Here is an 18,658-nt window from a genome sequence, read left to right on the forward strand (position 1 = left end):
TCTGTGGTCAATTTATTATGTCTAGTCTAGACATGATAAATCAATCCCCGCTGGATCGACTGCTGCCTGCTGATCCGGCAAGTAGTGTAGACATACCCTAGGTCTCTCTAGATCTAGGATAGTGCCTTTTTCTAGGTTTGCTAGTACCCCTATACTATATACTTAGACTTGCCAACATGGGGGGGATTGGGACTCTTAGCACAGACATAGCTACATAAATTTAAACTGCCACTTGCTCCAGCGCAGCATACTCTGCTTTGAAGTTGAAGTGACACATGTCTGCTGACTGTACATTCTTAATAAACATGATCGCCTTTAGCAGGAAGGCTTCGTTTTCCTCATTTGTATCTATTTGACACCCCAGTCCTGGAAACCTCTAGTCCAGGCAAAGGTGGCCAAATTTGTAAGCATTGAATGCTGCCTGCAAAGGCAACTGGCCAGAAGCTCAAAGAACACAGCTCATTTACAAAGACATTTATATAAGCCAGTCTGAACTTTGTGACCTGTTGCATTCCTGTCCTCCAGTGATGGATTTAAAAAATAAATTCCACATTTTAAATCTCTGAGTTAATGAAATAAAGTTCACTAACCATAAATGCTCTTTTCTTTGCCTTGATTCCCTCTCCAAATTTCCTTCCTTTCTTATCCATACCAATTGTTTTTTTTCCTTTGTGTTTTTCTCTCTGCCTTTTAATCCGGTTGTTTTTCTCCTTTTCTTTGGGCAGGCTTGGGAAACAATTTTTCTCCTCCTCCCTACATGGAATGGACTCTTACCCACCATGATCACACTATTGTACACAGTGTCTGCTTTAGTAATTTGAGGAGGGTCTGTGAAATGATTCTTCAGGGCACACCTAAATGTAACTCTCTTTATATAAAGAGCAGAAGCAGCAATGGAGCTTTGCTACTTAGTCTGGGGCTGTGCAGTTCCCAACGTTTAAAATGTTTCATTGAATTGGTTTCCCAGTAAACTGGAGGTTTGGGGACCATTAGGATTTGGGGGGCATTTTGGTGAATTTTACCACTTGTATAGCATCAACCAATTGTCACAATATCCCAGTGCAGTGAATAACTATTACTCCAGTGTTAGTGCTAGGAAACTCAGGCAGACAGTTTAGGTGACCTGACTAAGGCTGCAGAGGGAGACTGTGTCACAGCTGGGATTAGAAAGCCTGGAGTCCCTTGCTCTTAGTCCTGTGCTTGGTCCGTTCTTCCCAGCTGCCTCTTGCACTGTGGGATGCTCTACGGCCACGTGCATAGCACAAGAGCCAGATCAGCAGCAGGCAGCTGACTAGGAGGGGGAACATGCAGCAGCAATGCTCATAGCATTTACCCACAGTTGCAGATTGGTCTGAGGTCCCCCCCAAAATCAAAAATCATGGACTTCCCAAGTCTCAAAGGCCAGCCCTAGGTGGTCATAGTGGGAGCAGTGCAAAGCCTGTGGTCTTTATAAAATAGTGACAAAGATGGAGAATGTTTGTAGTGGCATTATAGCCATGTTGATCCCAGGATCTAAAAGAGACAAGGTGAGTGAGGTAATGTCTTTTATTGGACCAATTTCTGTTGGTGAGAGAAACGAGCTTTTGAGCTGCACAAGTCCAGATAATCGGGCCTCTGTGATCTTGGGCTTTGCAGGCTCCAAAAGCTAATTCTGCTCTCACCCAAACTGTATTTCCCTCTGGTCCTCAATCTCCTGCCTTAAGTATCTCCAGGTCACTTTTATTCCTTGGGTCTTATCATCTAATAGTGCCCCAGTTACTTTCTCTCTAGCTCTCCTACCTTCTGCTGGCTGGGGATGATAAAATAAGCGATAGTATCAGACCTTGTGTATTCATTAGCAATCTTGCCACAATTCCAGCACGGCTTTGGTTTTGTTGCACATATTTTGTGACCTATCAGGGAGGGAATCAAGTATATTCTATTTATATAAAAAAAAAATTGCTACATAATTTACAATTTTATATCTGGTTGACCTATCTGATCTTTTTACAGATTCTACCATGTCTTCTCATTCACAGCACACCCCATGTGCTGGCCTCAAAAGTTCATTTATTCTTATTTTAGAGTAGGACAACAGAAACCTATAAATTACAGAGCAGATGCTCCTTGTTTCAGCTGCGGCTTCCAATAGGGGTAGAAGTGCCAGCTGTTTTGGGACAGAGTCCTGGGATAGATTAGTACTAGTTGACTTCCATACTGAGCTGTATGCAGTGCCAAGATTGAATAGCTCCATCTCTGTAAGAGGGAAATTTGATCATGAAATAGCTGATTGAAAATGATAAATCCTTATTCAAACCTGTCTAAAGCATTTTCCTATGTGTACCTTGGGTTCTACCCTCATGTTCGTTGATCAGAGTTACATGTGTCAGTTTGGACATCTCAGCCAGAGTTTCCTAATCAAAGTAATATTGATGAGCTGGTGCTTACTCAGGTGATAGTTGAAGTGGGCATTGATATTGTAAAATTTCAGTCCTCAGCCTCAGAAGGACTTGTATGGTTTAGGTCCCCCATTTGGAGTCATTCCCAGAAATCACATTAATAGTATTGGGCTTCTCTTCTGCTCCTGTCACTTCCAGCCCCTGCCTTCCTCTTTTTGAGCAATGCTCAGTCTGACTTGTCTCACCTCTCCCACTCTGTTACTATTATCCACTGCCCACACAGCCCCTCCATCCACCTTCCTCTGTGACTCCTGTCTCTCCCTCTCCTCACAGTCCTTCCACTTGTCTCCCATTGCCTTCCACTTCCATGTTGATGGCCTTTGCCTGCCACTGGTTGCCCACCTCTTTGCTCTTTCTGCCTTGTTTGATCTTGAACCCTAGATCAACTCGTCTACTTGCCAAAACAGTCTTCACAAAGCACTGCTCCCTCTGGTCTTCCAATTCTGGTCATCACCTTGTCTCCTCAGGATCACCCACCTGTCCCTTATCCGTTGCCGCTCCACCCAGCGCTCCTGTAACTTTCAATCCCCAATGTTTTCTCTGCCATGTGACATCTTCCCTCTCTCTCCTCACTCTCATCCATTGAGTCACTTGTCCTGTTGCTCCTGAACCTTCTCACAGTGCTCTGTTTCAGCACTTCAGGGGCCTCGTCTGGTGCATAATTTTTTCAGCATGTTACCCTGTGAACTCTGAAGGCCCGAGACCTTTCTTGTGAGGCACCCTAGAAAGGCTCCTCTAAATCCTCAGAATAGGAAATTTGAATCAGCCAAGACCCCAGAGTGTCAGGACTGGGACGCATCAGTACACACCCATTTGCCCTCTGCCAAGCCCAGCAGGACAGCTTCCCCTCCAGAGCATCTGGCACTGTCGCCCTGGAAGCAGAGGACTCCTTCAAGCTCTGGCTTCTCTACACAGTTGCAACCGTGGTGCTGAGCTTCAATGAGGGATGGAGATAGTGAGAGGGGGCAGCAGCTTCCCGTATGCTTTTGTCACAGCCTTCAACTCCCAGGAGGCTCCATGCCAAGGCCTCCAGAGTTTCCCCGCTTCTAGGAGCGGAGGGGGGTTGGGATTCTGGGTAGCAATACATGCTAAGAGACCTTGCCCAGTCATTGAGGGTCTCTGCAAAGCACTCAGTACTGGCTGCAGCATGTCAGGAGAGGTAGGATCTCTCAGGGCAGCAGGGGTGCTGTTGCTGGTGCTCCTTGGCACAAGAAGATTTGGTCCAGATGCAGAGTTCCGACCTCTAGTGCAGCCCGTGTCAGAGCCCTATGAACTTCTGTCAATGCACCAAACCTCACCCATCACAGAGACAATTCAAGCCACTTGAATCCTCTACCTGGGTCAGTCTGTCCTGACTTTGAGCTGAAGGACCTTGCCTGTTAGCAGGAAGGGGAAGGGAAAGCCAAGGACCTCTGCTTTCCCCAGGTGACGGAGCATCCATCCTGGGACCAGAAGGTCCTTGATCTGCCAGAAAAAGTCAGGGAACTTCCTGTTTGTCCGTATGGCCTGCCTAAGGGGTTCCCCAGCTCCTGCAAGTGACAAGTAGAAAAGGGCACAGCAAGGCACCCTGGTCTCTAAGCTATTGAGCATTAGGCCTGTTGACCACTTTGACTAAGGTGAGCTGCCCGGTCCAAGAAGCAGCCACCCACTTAGGGAAGATTTATTCAATCCTATAGCCACCAGAGAAAACACAAATTTAGTTCTGGGTGTAAAATCTGTGTCCAGTGCCTGAGAAGCCAAAGTTAGTAGGGACCTGTGAGAAACTGAGCCAGAGGGATTGCAGCCATAAGGAGACTGTGGAGCCCAGCATTTGGAGATATGCCCAGGTTATGACCTCAATTGCCTGCATCAGGCCAATCAACCCGACTCTCTAGCTTCAATAATTATGGCTTTGAGAGAAGTAACCTGCCTGACCCCATGTGTCAAACCTGTGAGATGGGTCTATTTTACAGTCTCACCATTTACCCCCAGGAAGAGCTGAACTTTATTTTCTGCACAGATTGTGGCTTGCTCTGATTTTGACTCAGCAGAGCTTCCTGGAGTGCTGAAGCCTAGGCCACCATCGCCTTGTGAAAGAGACAGGAGGCTGTGGCAGGACTGGAAGACTGCATTTTGATCCGCCAGTGGCATCCTAGATGCATAAGGAATTCAGTCAGCTGGGGATTTGGGGAGAGGCATCCTGCAAGGTCACTATCCTGTGGCCCCTGCCTTCTTTCTGCTCTAATTCCAGTCTTGAACTCTGGGGTATCTCCTACTATCACGGTATAACCTGTTGATGTGTCCTATTGACCCTATTCTTACTCCTTTTTTCATTCCCGCCCTCTATCATCCCTCTTGGCATGCTCTGGTTTTCCAAAACCTAAAAATCCTCTCCCTCCACCCCATCTGTCTCTTCAACTTCCTTCCTTTTCTCTGGAATATGCTTTCTGTTCCCACTGCCTTCCTCCTCTAATTCCCTGTTGCAGTGGTTCTCAACCTTTCCCATACCTGAACTCCCTCAGACTCTGCCCACTTAGCAATACACAAAGGGTATGGTAGCCACTCTGTCCAACACCCGTCTGACCCCCAAGTTGAGAACCAATGTCACCCTTTGTCCGTAGACAGAAGCATTCAGAGAAAACCACTGTTGGTCAGTAAGGTATTCAGCAAGGGCAGAGCCACATTCAGCAAGGAAAATCTTGTGTCTTCCCTGAGCAATATCCAGTTATTCTAAACTTTGCCATGTGAAAGCCAACCGACGTCAGTGTAGGAGAGGAGCAGCCAGTGTTGAATGCCCTTTTCGTCACATAAAATAGCAAAGAGGGGTGTACTGGTGGGCTTACCTTTGTTAAAGTTCACAACTTTTCCAACCTCAACTACCTTTTTTCAGTTCCACTGACATCGTCTCTGCCACCAAAGCTTCCTGGCAAATTGAACAATGTGTCCAAATGAATGGGATGTACTCATTGCCTTTGAATGGAGCATGCCGAGTTCACAGTCCAGACACCATTGGCTCTGGAATATTGCCTGAACGTTAAGACCTTGAGCTTGACAAACTAGCATTAGTGTTCTCTTGATGCACATCTCCAGTTATTTGCTCACACTGTGTCTGTCCCTTAATTGTAAATCTAGTTCCTTCTCTGATTTTTCTTTTCCTTGCCTTACTACTTGTCACCCAGCAAAAGCATTGCTGTTCCTGCCTAGGCTGGGATATTCAGCCCCTTTGGAGCATCTCTGTGTTGCTTCATGCACCCCTGGTAGTCAGAGTTGTTGAAAGGGCATTGTCCCTCCAGTAGTCACCTTCGCAAAGCACCCAAAATACACCACAATGTTCTGCTGCCAAGTAACTGGACTTGCTCCAGCAACATTTGAGACTAAGAACCTCCACAGCGTATTGGTCAAATCTTTCATGTCTCTTTGAGCTTTGCTGGGATGTTCATGTCTCATCGGGTATGGAACGGCTTCCGTATGAGGAGAGATTAATAAGACTGGGACTTTTCAGCTTGGAAAGGAGATGACTAAGGGAGGATATGATAGAGGTCTATAAAATCATGACTGGTGTGGAGAAAGTAAATAAGGAAGTATTATTTACTCCCTCTCATAACACAAGAACTAGGGGTCACCAAATGAAATTAATAGACAGCAGATTTAAAACAAACAAAAGGAAGTATTTTTTTCACACAGTCAACCTGTGGAACTCCTTGCCAGAGGATGTTGTGAAGGCCAAGGGTTCAAAAAAGAACTATATAAGTTCATGGAGGATAGGTCCATCAATGACTTATTAGCCAGGATGGGCAGGGATGGTGGACTCTATTTGCCAGAAGCCGGGAATGGGCGACAGGGGATGGATCACTTGATGATTTACCTGTTCTGTTCATCCCCTCTGGGGCACCTGGTATTGGCCACTGTCAGAAGACAGGATACTGGGCTAGATGGACTTTTGGTCTGACCCAGTATGGCCGTTCTTATGTTTGCCCTGTATGCATGAGGGTACAGTAGTCTTTATTGAAAATGAGTTTTTTCCCCAGCAGACACTCTTATGCTTATTAGCTCTGACTCTACGCACAAACTGATTAAATGGGTCATAAGGGTTAAAAGCTACACAAAGGCAGCACAGCCATAGAAAAGCACTTCTGTGCCACCCCAATGTCCCGTTAGCCTGAACTAGACAACAGGACAGATGTGAACTAAGGATAAACCTGGTCCATAAATATTGGAGTGATCAGGAAGTGCTGTTTGTAAGACAGAATCTCAAGGAGATTTGAAATTCAGAGCTCAGTTATGTCAATGTGTCCTTCTAGCAGCTGACGGAACATCATAAAGAATGTTTTGTTCTAGTTTCTATTGTGGGTGCAGGGAGTAGGCAGCGTTGGGAGAGGAATGTGAGCATGTGGTTGAGACAGCCATGCAGTACACTGTTGTTATTGTTGGTGCTGTTATCATTGTTTATATCTGATATTTTCCTCCACTTTCAATTTCTAGGTTCTGCTGTTTGGCAGCTGATTGCCTCTTTCTTGAAACTCCCAGTATCTGGGACCCACTGCATAGTGGGTGCTACCATCGGATTCTCACTTGTTGCGATCGGTACGCAGGGTGTTCAGTGGATGCAGCTTGTCAAGATTGGTAATTGACATTTCCTTTTATGCGTGAGGGTATGTGGAAAATCATGCATTGACTGCAAGCGTTTTTACAGAAATACTCTTTCATGATTTTAATGTGCTGTATTTAACTTCCATCCCCCTCAAATCCTGTTGTTCAGAAGGCATGTGTGTGTCACGTTCACTAAGGGCTAGATAGTGACTTGAGGCACCTCCCGGAGCAAGGGTGCATGTGAACTGCATCACCCCAGGAGTAGCTCCAGGAAACTTTGTTCCTCAGGGGCACTCCCTGGGCTGACAGTCCCTCCCCTGCTAACTCCCAAGGGGGAGTACTTTTGGTGGTAGCTGATACCAGCTGCAAATTATGACATCTCCCTTCTCTTCTCTCCTCACACACACACAGGCTCAGCTGTACTGGTCAGCAAATGAGGGGTGGAGCCAAAGTGCCCCTCATCCTCCTTCCCCCCCGCCACACCCCTGCTCCGAGAAGGGAATAAGCATTCATGCAGCACCCACCTACGCTTGAGCACCTGGTCCCAACATCTAGGGTAGCCCCTATAGGCGTTTAAGGGGGTTCTTACCACTCCGCAAGTCACACTCTAGCCCTGTGTTTGTTTTATGGAGAAGGTACTAGCGTACCACAGGGGCATTTGACTAATTGAAACTAATTTTTTTTTTAAATTCTGTTCTTATATTTTTGTTGAAGGTAAAATAGCCGAAAGGCAAAGCGTGAAACATCAGTGTGCACAAAACTTTTAAACTGATCCGTCTGTTCTTAAAACCATATGTCCCAAACCGTAAGCACTCTTGGGTGGGATTTTCAGAAGCGTTCAGCACTGGCTTAACTCTGCTTCCAGGGAAAGCAGTGGGAGTTTTATCCCCGACTGCAGTGGGAGAGGAGCGAGGTCAACTCTGAGCACTTTTGACAGTTGTAAAAAGTTATTAGGCTTGTCAAAACTCAGATCACAACAGTATATTCTGTAACTTGTTGCAATAAATCTTGGCCCTGACCCTGTGAGTTGCCCCTAACAGGCAGATCCCTGAGCCTGCATTGAGTCCCACTGAATTCAGTAGAGCTCCAAATGGGAACAGGGGTCTGCTCACCCAAAGCAGCTTTCAGGATTCAGGGCCATAAAGATTAACCAAAGATCAGGATTCTTATTCCGATGGCATTCAGCCATGGGAAAATTCTTGTGAGTGGTGCAGTTGCTGTAATTGCAGTGTTATTCTGGAAGCCTTTTGCGTGAGATTTTCAGAAGTGCTTAGCATTAGTAAAACTCCCATCAACTTCAGTGTGAGTTGACGTAAGCCAATGCTGAAGGCTTTTAGAAATCCTAGGAGAGCACCCAAGCTATATAATCGCAATGCCAGCTGTGCGAGAAGAATTAGCATAAATTTTGTCCACTGGTTATTTTCCTATTTGATAAATACAAAACTTCCTCAATTACATGGGATGGTACCACTTATTGGTTGTTATATCTTTTTTTCCTCAGTTGCCTCTTGGTTTATTTCCCCACTGTTATCTGGTTTGATGTCTGGAATGCTGTTTCTGCTGATTAGATTCTTAATTTTAAAGAAGGTAAGAGGCAACTCTCCACTGCAGTGCATGGAGGTCATGACTGCTGTACTGTAGGCTGTGCACCATTTGGTTGTCAACATTTCCAAGGAGTTAAAAGGGTGCTATGTCAATCTAAAGCATTTATTTTAATATACACTACTTCACGGGGACATGATATAGTGGGATGGCTGCTTTATCAGCATATCTCCTTGAAAATGGCTTTGCACAATGATAAATGATAATGAATGCTGCTTAACCAGGACAATGCTAGCGTAACCTTTATTTAATAGGAGAGAATTAGCTAGTGCCAAGTAACAAAACCGAGTTTAACAGGTGTGAAATTCTGAGCTCTGGTTTTCTGGTACACCAGAAGTCAAAAAAAGATTGAGGTAGATGTTATCCTGGGTGCTCAGGAAGCCGCAATCGGTGGCGGCTGAATTTCAGTGGCTTCAGTTGAGGTGAGGGCAGCAGCATCCAGGAAGCAATAAACCAAATAGTTCCACATTGTGGAATCTACCAGCTCTGTCTGCATTTGTTTGCAAACCAGCAGTGCTTGAAGTCAGATGCTCCTTTATGATCATTTTCCGCCTCCCTCAGACCTCTCAATCTGCTGTGGCCCAAATGTGGGATGCGGTGTCACAGAGACCCAAAACAAGAACAAAAAAACCCATACAGGAGATTTAAATAGATGCAGTATTAATTCCTTTAGCATAAGTAACTCTTCAGTAGCCTCAGCTTCATTCTTTATTTCTAATATAAATAAATGTCAACAATAAAAGTGGGGGATATGGAGAACTTTGGGATTATAATGCATCATGTGGGACATTTCAGTGAGATGGTCTCCCTCACCCCCTCTCTTTTTAAACCTGTGAAATGAAATGCAAAAAACATACATAGAACAACAATCAAGCCATATATCTAAGCACTGAAAACTCAGGAAAAGTTACAGGTTAGGCTGATAATGCAACTTAAAACCCAGCCCACTTGTGTGTATGAATTACATGATGGCATATTTCACAAAAAACATACAATTTTTTGTACAACGTTAGATACACACGAGTAGCAACTTGTACAACTGTGCATGTATCACAGTAGTTCTTTGAATATGTATCAGCATGGATGCGACTGTTCGGTGAGAGGCGCCTCATATGTGAGACCAGAATGTGTTTGTATAGCAGTATCTGTCCGGGCTGTGCATGCCTCCTCAGGCTGCCTCCTCCTGCTCCCATATGAGGGTAAAAAGGATGGGATGGTCACGACCCTCCTCTCAGTTCCCTCGCGTTTGGCAGTGACGTAGAACCTGGTGAGTGTCCAACCCACTAATTCTAAGCGTCGGCTAATCCTTCTACAAGCAGTCAGAACTCTTCTGATTCTTCCACACACAACTGCCATGATCTATATCAACTCATCTGGACTGAGTATTATTGGTTAGGCCCCTTCCTTTCTGCCCCCACATTACATTCTCCACTCCTTCCATACAAAGTTACTTAGCATGGTGGACTCAAAACCTGCAGGCTTCAAACCCTGTCCATCCTGCAATGGTCTAATTCCACAGAAAGATGTACACAGTAAGTATTTCTTCTGCCTAGGAGAGTCACATACACTGAGCAGATGTTTGTGCCTATCCTTCAGTGGTCACCGCCATGGAAAGACCTGCCAGCTTCACCTACAAGGCTCAGCTGCCACCAGCCTTGTCTGGGTACTGACCAGTCCAATGCCTGTCCTAAGAGCCAGCCGTATTCATGTGGTATGCTGCCACTGCCCTGTTGGGGTTACTGTGGTCTACCATCCATGTGTTGAGATGGTCAATTAGTGACCAAAGTGGCCTTGCAAACAGTTATGGATGTCTTTGACACCATGGCCAGGTCTGTGGCCGCTGTCGTAACAATGCGTGGAACACTGTGGCTCCAGGTGCTGAGAATCCCAAGAGAGGTACAGGCCGTAATCGAGGACTCACAGAGCTGTTTAGCAAGCAGATATTACTCTATGCTCATTAAGACTTGTGATGCTGCATGAGATGCTGGCAGGCAAGAAGCTGCATACTTTGGATGTGTCCAGAATTCTGCTCTATTTTCTTAATAGGCCCAACCCTTACTGGCTGTCTCTCTTCTTGTTTGTGGCCAGTTCTGGCACCCATCAGAAGGCCAAGCCATCCAATCATAGAGAACCTCCAAATGCATCACAATATGTGTTTCCACCTTCTATCAGATGGCTGGCAAGTCTCTTCCTCTGAACATCAATGCACAGTCCACCAGGGCACAGGCACCCGCTTCCGCCTGCTACAGGAACATTCCAGTCTTTGAAATCTGCAAGGCTGTAGGCAAGCCACTGACTCTCTTTAAACATTATGCCTTTGACAGGACAGCCAGGTCAAGTGTCAAGCTCAGGAGATCAGTACTGCTACCACTGCTTGATTAATGCAGCTGAAATGCCTCACTCCTACCATCCAGAGGAGAGGCTGCGTGCCAGTCACCTGTAGTGGGATCTATGACACGTACTCAGAGAAGAGAGAATGTTTACTTGGCCTAGAGTAACTGTGGATCTTTGAGATGTGGTCCATGTGGAACTTGTGAGTCATCCTCAGCTGCCAAAGGAACCATTGGACTAGGTTATCATAGAATATCAGGACTGGAAGAGACTTCAGGAGGTATCTAGTCCAACCCCCTTCTCAAAGCAGGACCAACTCCAACTAAATCATCCCAGCCAGGGCTTTGTCAAGCTGGGCCTTAAAAGCTGCTAAGGAGGGAGATTCCACCACTTCCATAGGTAACCCATTCTAGTGCTTCACCACCCTCCTAGTGAAATAGTGTTTCCTAATATCCAACCTAGACCTCCCCCACTGCAACTTGAGACCATTGCTCCTTGTTCTGTCATCTGCCACCACTGAGAACAGCCAAGCTCCATCCTCTTTGGAACCCCCCTTCAGGTAGTTGAAGGCTGCTATCAAATCCCCACTCACTCTTGTCTGCAGACTAAACAAGCCCAGTTCCCTCAGCCTCTCGTCATAAGTCATGTGCCCCAGCCCCCTGATCATTTTCCTTGCCCTCTGCTGGACGCTCTCCAATTTGTCCACATCCTTTCCGTAGTGGGGAAGCCCAGAACTGGAAGCAATACTCCAGTTGTGGCCTCACCAGTGCCGAATAGAGGGGAATAATCACTTCCCTTGATCTGCTGGCAATGCTCCTACTAATGCTGCCCAATATGCCATTGACCTTCTCGGCAACAAGAGCACACTGTTGACTCATATCCAGCTTCTCATCCACTGTCATCACCAGGTCCTTTTCTGCAGAACTGCTGCTTAGCCAGTCAGTCCCCAGCCTGTAGCAGTGCATGGGATTCTTCCATCCTAAGTGCAGGACTCTGCACTTGTCCTTGTTGAACCTCATTAGATTTCTTTTGGCCCAATCCTCCAATTTGTCTAGGTCACTCTGGACCTTATCCCTACTCTCCAGCATATCTACCTCTCCCCCCAGTTTAATGTCATATGCAAACTTGCTGAGGGTGCAATCCATCCCATCATCCAGATCATTAATAAAGATGTTGAACAAAACCGGCCCCGGGACCGACCCTTGGGGCACTCTGCTTGACACCGGCTGCCAACTAGACATGGAGTCATTGATCACTACCCGTTGAGCCCAACAGTCTAGCCAGCTTTCTATCCACCTTATAGTCCATTCATCCAGCCCATACTTTTTTAACTTGCTGGCAAGAATACTGTGAGAAACAGTATCAAAAGCTTTGCTAAAGGGAGAGGGAGCGTCCTGGCTGACCTACCCTTAGTTCCCTGGCATGAGGAGGCATGGGGTAAATGCACTGCCCCAACAGATCCTGCTATTCAAAAACACTCAGATCATGTGCACATGAGCTACATACAAAACTACAGAGAGACTCCCATGACTACAACATCTTAAAGAACTGTAACTATTGGGTAATAGCAGTTCTTTACACTGAACAGCATTACTTGTGAGGCACAAAAGTGTTTATATGAATTTACACTGTTACACTCATCTGCTCCATTTATACGTGTGACTGTCAATATGCTACACCAATTTAATACAATGGCCTATTTAGCACATGTAGAAAGCTTTGTCAGCAGATGGAAACATTCAGTGTGCACTTGGTTTTAAACTGGCTAGAAATAGGTTTTTAGAAATCACTGAATAGGTCACTGCAGTAATACCTAGAGCCATAGCAAGATCAAGGCCCCATTGAACTGAGTCCTGTACACACACACAGTGAGAGAGTCCTTGCCCCAAAAAGCTTAGAGTCTAAATGGACAAGACAGATAAATGGGTGGTTGGGTAAACAGAGACAAAGAAAGATGAAATGATCTGCCCAAGGCCATTCAACAGGTCAGTGGCAGAGGCAGGGACAGAACCTAGGTCTCCTGACTGGAGTCCAGCACCCCATCCACTAGACAATGCTGCTGCCCATATCTTTAAATTACTCGCCATCAAACTGCTATGGTGGCCACCTATTTGTGACCAGAGGCACCATTGCTATGAAAGTAGCTTTTATGAATAATCATATAAACCCAAATCTTTTCCTCAGCATCTACCCAGGGTAACTGGGCTGGAGAGTAGGGAACACAGTGGTTGGAAGTAGGGGGAAAGCCAGAAAATCCATCCACCTGATGGTGGGGATGGGTGATTTTTTTTCTCAACCTTTGCTAGTCCTGGTTCTTGTGTACACAGCAAACCCATGTGACTTTTCCTCTTTTCTCATTATTATGCAGGAAGACCCTGTACCCAATGGTCTTCGTGCACTTCCAGCGTTCTATGCTGCTACAGTAGCCATTAATGTGTTTTCCGTCATGTACGCAGGGGCACCAGGTGAGTGCAAACTCTTGCATGTGAAGTCCAGAAGGAAAGCTTTGTTCTGCCACGCATTAGTATTCATTCATTTTGTATTTGCTAACAGGTCCTGATGTGCACTGTTGAATAATAATAAAAATTTAATGCATGTTTGTCATGGTATAATTCCCCACTCTGAACCTTAACGTCCAAAAGATGGGGTACCAGCATGAATTCCTCTAAGCTCAATTACCAGCTTAGAACCTGTAGCGCTGCCACCAACCAGGAATTCCAGTGCCTGGTACACTCCGGTCCCCACAAGACCTTGCCTGGGGACCCCCAAGACCCAGACCCTCTGGATCTTAACACAAGGAAAGTAAACCCTTTCCCTCACTGTTGCCTCTCCCAGGCTTCCCCTCCCTGGGTTACCCTGGAAGATCACTGTGATTCAAACTCCTTGAATCTTAAAACAGAGAGGAAAATGCACCTTCCCGCCTCCTTCTCTTTCCCCCTCCCAGATTCTCCCTGAGAGAGACAGTAATCCTAACACCGAGAGACATTAGCCTCTCTCTCCCCCTTCCCTCCTTTCTCCCCACCAATTCCCTGGTGAATCCAGACCCCGTCTCCTGGGGTCTCACACCAGAATAAAAAAACAATCAGGTTCTTAAACAAGAAAAACTTTTAATTAAAGAAAAAACAAAGGTAAACATTATCTTTTTAAATTTAAGATGGAATATGTTACAGGGTCTTTCAGCTATAGACACTGGGAACACCCTCCCAGCCTAAGTATACAAGTACAAATTAAAATCCTTTCATCAAAATACAAATTTGAACTCCTTCCAGCCAAATACACATTTGAACTCCTCCCAGCCAAATACATATTTGCAAATAAAGAAAATAAACATAAGCTTAGCTCGCCTTATCACCTAGTATTCACTATTTTGAACTTATAAGAGCCTGTATCAGAGAGATTGGAGAGAAACCTGGTTGCACGTCTGGTCCCTCTGAGCCCCCAAAGTGAACAACCACCAAAAACTAACAGCACACACACAAACTTCCCTCACTCAAGTTTTGGAAGTATCCTGTCCCCTGATTGGTCCTCTGGTCAGGGGACAGCCAGGCTCACTGTTCTTGTTAACCCTTTCCAGGCAAAAGAGATATGAAGCACTTTTGTTCTATTAACTCTTACTTATCTGTTTATGACAATGTTAAATTCTTACCTTAACAAATAATATAGGCAAAGGATTTGTAGATCTCGTTCCATTAGTCTCCCAGAACCTTAATCGTTTCCTTGATTTTTAAAATACAAATGTATGGCAATCTGAAGTTCAGGCAGTCTGTTCAGTAGAGGGTTTTATCTTTTTACCCTGAGCTCCGTTGCTGCCCTCTTCTCTGTCACTTGTGCCTTCCTAGGAGGCGCAGTACCAGCCCACTCAGATTCTTTCTGGATGTTTTGCCATAGAGGGCATAGTGCTGCAGTCCCTCTAGTGCTGCTTGGGTGTTGTGAGAGTGGTCAGGCTTTTTAAAACTGCAGTTAGCAGCCCAGATCCTCAATGAGTATAAATTGGCTACATTGTTGGGGGCCTGGTCCAGTGTATCTAAATTAATTTCCTTTGTTTTCTCCTCATTACAAGAAATTGTCCATAGCCAGTGTAGCATTAAGGCAACTCCTCTGAGGGGGTGTGTGTATTACAGAGATACTACTAGCAGCTCTGCGTCGCCGTAGCTATGCTGGCATGAGCCAATAGTGTAGAGGCAGCTTACTCCAACCGAAGGAGTTTTTACATTAGTGTAGGAACAGCACCTCCCTGAACGATGGTAGCTACATATGATGGAAGCGTTTGTCCCTTTCACATGGGTTACCAGTAGGCTGTGAACTGAGGACATTTTGCATGCAGTGCAGATGAACTGATGTTGTCTCTGCTGATGATGTTACTTCCTTTGCTGATAGTAACAAAAAGCTGCTGTTCTCTAGGGGACAATCCCCAGAGGGGGAGACAGCACCCACTTTGCCAGTGTTATTACCTTAACACCAACTTTCTTCTGCATCTCAGGGTATATACATGCCTAAATAGTGCGCTAGAAAATACTCATGAAAGTATGGCCCCCAAATCTCTCAGTGTTGAGGCTGACAACAGCTGAGAATCTGTAACACTCAAGCCTATACATTTTTAAGAGGTTCATCTTTATTCTTTTAGTCAGCGTAAATAAAGGAGTTGCACTGAATATTCTCAAGTGAAATTCCTGTTCCAATGCATTTGCTTTCAGTATAGTTTGTAAATCCACTTCAAATGTTAACTTTCTAACCACAGAGAAATAGTTCATTCTTGACCTCAGTGTGTGGCATTTGCCAAATAAGTGAAATTTCATTTTTGCCATAACTGAGGTCTTAATCGGCCAAACTGACCCTTTTCAAAAGCTTTATCCCTTCCCTTGTATAGGCTTGCCGCATCAAAACAAAAAAAGCTGAAAGAGCTTCTTGGCTACCAAGCTGGAGGGTTCAGTTAGGCAGGGAGTTATCTTTAATACTGAAGTTGTAATATTTTAAGGAACTGACATTTTTTCACATTAACCTTTAACTTTCTTCTTTTCTCTTCACAGTGCTAGGACTGGTACTTCCTATATGGATAATAGTCCTAACATCATTTGGTATAGCTATAGTATTTGCTGTTCTAGTGTGGATTTTCGTGTGTCCGTGGATGAAGAGAAAAATAGAAAGTAAGTATTTGGTAGATGAAATGCTAGTGCTGTAAAATCCCTTGTGAACTTGAATATATTCTATTTTAGGTTTTGAAATATAGGTGTTAAAGGAAAGAAAAAGGACTTGCACAATGACTGTATTTAAACCATTTCTTTTATTTTACTGTAAAGTTAAACTAATCAAGGCTTTTTGTTTTATAATAGGTTTTTAACTTAAAACTACCTTGTGATGTCCGCTGAACAGGGTTGCAGAGTTTAAAAAATAGAAAGTTTCAGATTGCATTAGCAAATTGGAGGACTTCAATAATATCACCTAGTGAACTTGTAGATAGGTACAAGGCATTTTCATGGTTCTCAGAGAGGTTAATGAAGATAAATATGCTAGTAATAAATTCCCATGAATGTCTAGATTAATTAACAAAACAGAAACCAAACCACTCAAGTTGCTGTATTCAAGTTTATATTTTTAATGATACTGGCATTTTGTTAGGAACACCAGCAGTAGTATAGATAAGTTTGAATAACCCTAACCATCCTATAAAAGATTGGTTTAGAATTCTAATCCTGACATTTCCTTAGGCCGGTTAAAGAAAGAAGCCGCGTTGTCAAGGATATCGGATGAAAGTCTTGATAAAATTCAAGAGGAGGAGACACCTGTTTTTAAAGAGCTTCCTGGAGTCAAAGCAACTGATGAGAGCACCATTCCCCTCACTGGCCCAATAACAGAAGCTGCTGGAGTGTCAGATAGCGGAATAGCAAATGGAAACCATCCCCGTGTGCCATATGGTAAGAAAACATTAACTGTCTTGTCTTTCATTGTGTTGATGGGGTATCTTCCTCATGGGCATGTGTTACATCCATCTATATTAAGTATAATTTTCTTTTTAACTTAACAGTTCTTACAAACCCTTCCTCTCACTATGTATCCACTTCTTTGTTTTCCTACAGCAGTTCATGTTAGCTCTTTTTTTTGCTTGCTCACAATTTAGTGAAAATATTCTCTTTTTTTTGAGGTAAATTTTCCAAAGATGATTTAAAAAACAAAGAGAGGAAATGTTGTTTGGCAGTATTTGAGTTTTATATACAGCTGAAAAAGGAAATTCTTCTATACCTGATAATACTTATTTCCTATTCTTAAAACCGCATTTTAGAAGGCAAAGAGTACGAAAGCAGTTGAACTATAGAAGTTCAAATTTAGCATGGAAATTCAGAGTATACTGTTCTAGCTAGTTTGGGAAAATGTTGGGCTTGAGTTTACAAATTTATGAGCATTTGGAGTATATCCACTAGAAGAATCACACTTACGAGTCCACACATACATAAAGTATCTATGCGTGTAATAAAGCTCTCATTTGAAGCCCTGATTCTGCAAGCTGGTTTGTGTGGCTGGATCCCTGTGCTCACACAGAGCCACGTTGATTTGGATGGAGCTCTACATGGATGCAAGGTTTTGTCCATGCGGCACGGTGCAGTTGGCATGGTTATGGCCTAAGTGTGCAGTGCATATAAGTAAATGCAGTTTTTCACAATTAAGAGACACAGTTGGCTGAGTGGTGCCTATTAGCTAGTCAGCTAGGAGTTTTTCTTTTTCTCATTGACACTGAAGCGGCGTCTATACTGATCTGTATAATTACTATTAATAGTGGACCATTTGATCTGGTGAGAACAAACTAATTGGATGTATTATCTCCATAAATGTATACTGCCACTACAGACCACCTTAAAATAAAACAAAACAACAATATTGTAATGTTGAATAGTTAAAATCCCCAAAGTTCAGAAATGGAAAAGTTAAGGTGTGTTCAGCAATGTTAACTTAGCCACTCTGTGAATCCTGTAATTCACATTTAATATAAACATGTGTAGACAAGCATACAATATAGATAAAAATAGCAGTGTGTCACTATGTTTATTATGTCAATAGAAGTAAAAAATACAGGATATTCAATATGTTTATTAACATTTCTTTAGCAGCTTTAACTTTTCCATTTCTGAACTTTTAACTGGGCAACATTAACAACTTTATTTGTAATATTGTTAGAGTGCCCGCAGTAATATGCTTTTATTCATAAGCTTTGGGTTCAGTTCATGGCATCTATACAATCAGTGCTCCCAAAATCCAATGATTGACTACCAGTAAAGTTGCATGGCACATTATTATTTATTTAGTGTAAAATTTTCAAACACACTTAAATCTCCATTTTCAAAAGTGACTTAGGCACTTTTAAAAATGGGAATTAGGTTTCTAAGTCACCTAGGCACTTTTGAAAATTTTCCCCTTACTCTGAAGAAACCCATAGTCAGAGGACTGTTCCTGTCCTGGAATGCTTACAATCTAAATAGACAAGCCAAAGGTGAGTAGGCTCTCTGAGCTAAGAGGTGAAAACATTATCTAAAAGTTTTACTACCATTTTAGAAATGGGTAATTCAGACATAGAGAGATTACGGGTAGAATTTTAAAAGTTGCCTTGTGTTAGGCACCCAAATTCCAGTCTAAGGTACGTGCCCAAAGTCACACAGTGGGTCTGTGGGGGATCTGGGACTTGAGCAAAGATGTACTGAGGCACAGATCAGTGCCTTAACCTTAAAACC

At 43.9% G+C, this 18,658-nt stretch overlaps 1 protein-coding gene across 7 annotated transcripts in view; it reads left to right on the top strand.

Moving 5' to 3' along the window:
• SLC20A2 (solute carrier family 20 member 2) overlaps positions 1-18,658 on the top strand; it is a 72,098-nt gene that overhangs the window by 27,250 nt on the left and 26,190 nt on the right. For all 7 annotated transcript variants that reach the window (XM_030565338.1, XM_030565343.1, XM_030565344.1 and 4 more), the window contains exons 3-7: positions 6,900-7,040; positions 8,509-8,594; positions 13,309-13,405; positions 15,968-16,084; positions 16,646-16,852. In XM_030565338.1, the coding sequence (XP_030421198.1) occupies positions 6,900-7,040; positions 8,509-8,594; positions 13,309-13,405; positions 15,968-16,084; positions 16,646-16,852 (648 nt within the window). The remainder of the gene's footprint in view (positions 1-6,899; positions 7,041-8,508; positions 8,595-13,308; positions 13,406-15,967; positions 16,085-16,645; positions 16,853-18,658) is intronic.

This window comes from Gopherus evgoodei, chromosome 5 (genome assembly GCF_007399415.2).
Source record: "Gopherus evgoodei ecotype Sinaloan lineage chromosome 5, rGopEvg1_v1.p, whole genome shotgun sequence".
In the NCBI taxonomy this organism is placed as follows: domain Eukaryota; kingdom Metazoa; phylum Chordata; order Testudines; family Testudinidae; genus Gopherus; species Gopherus evgoodei.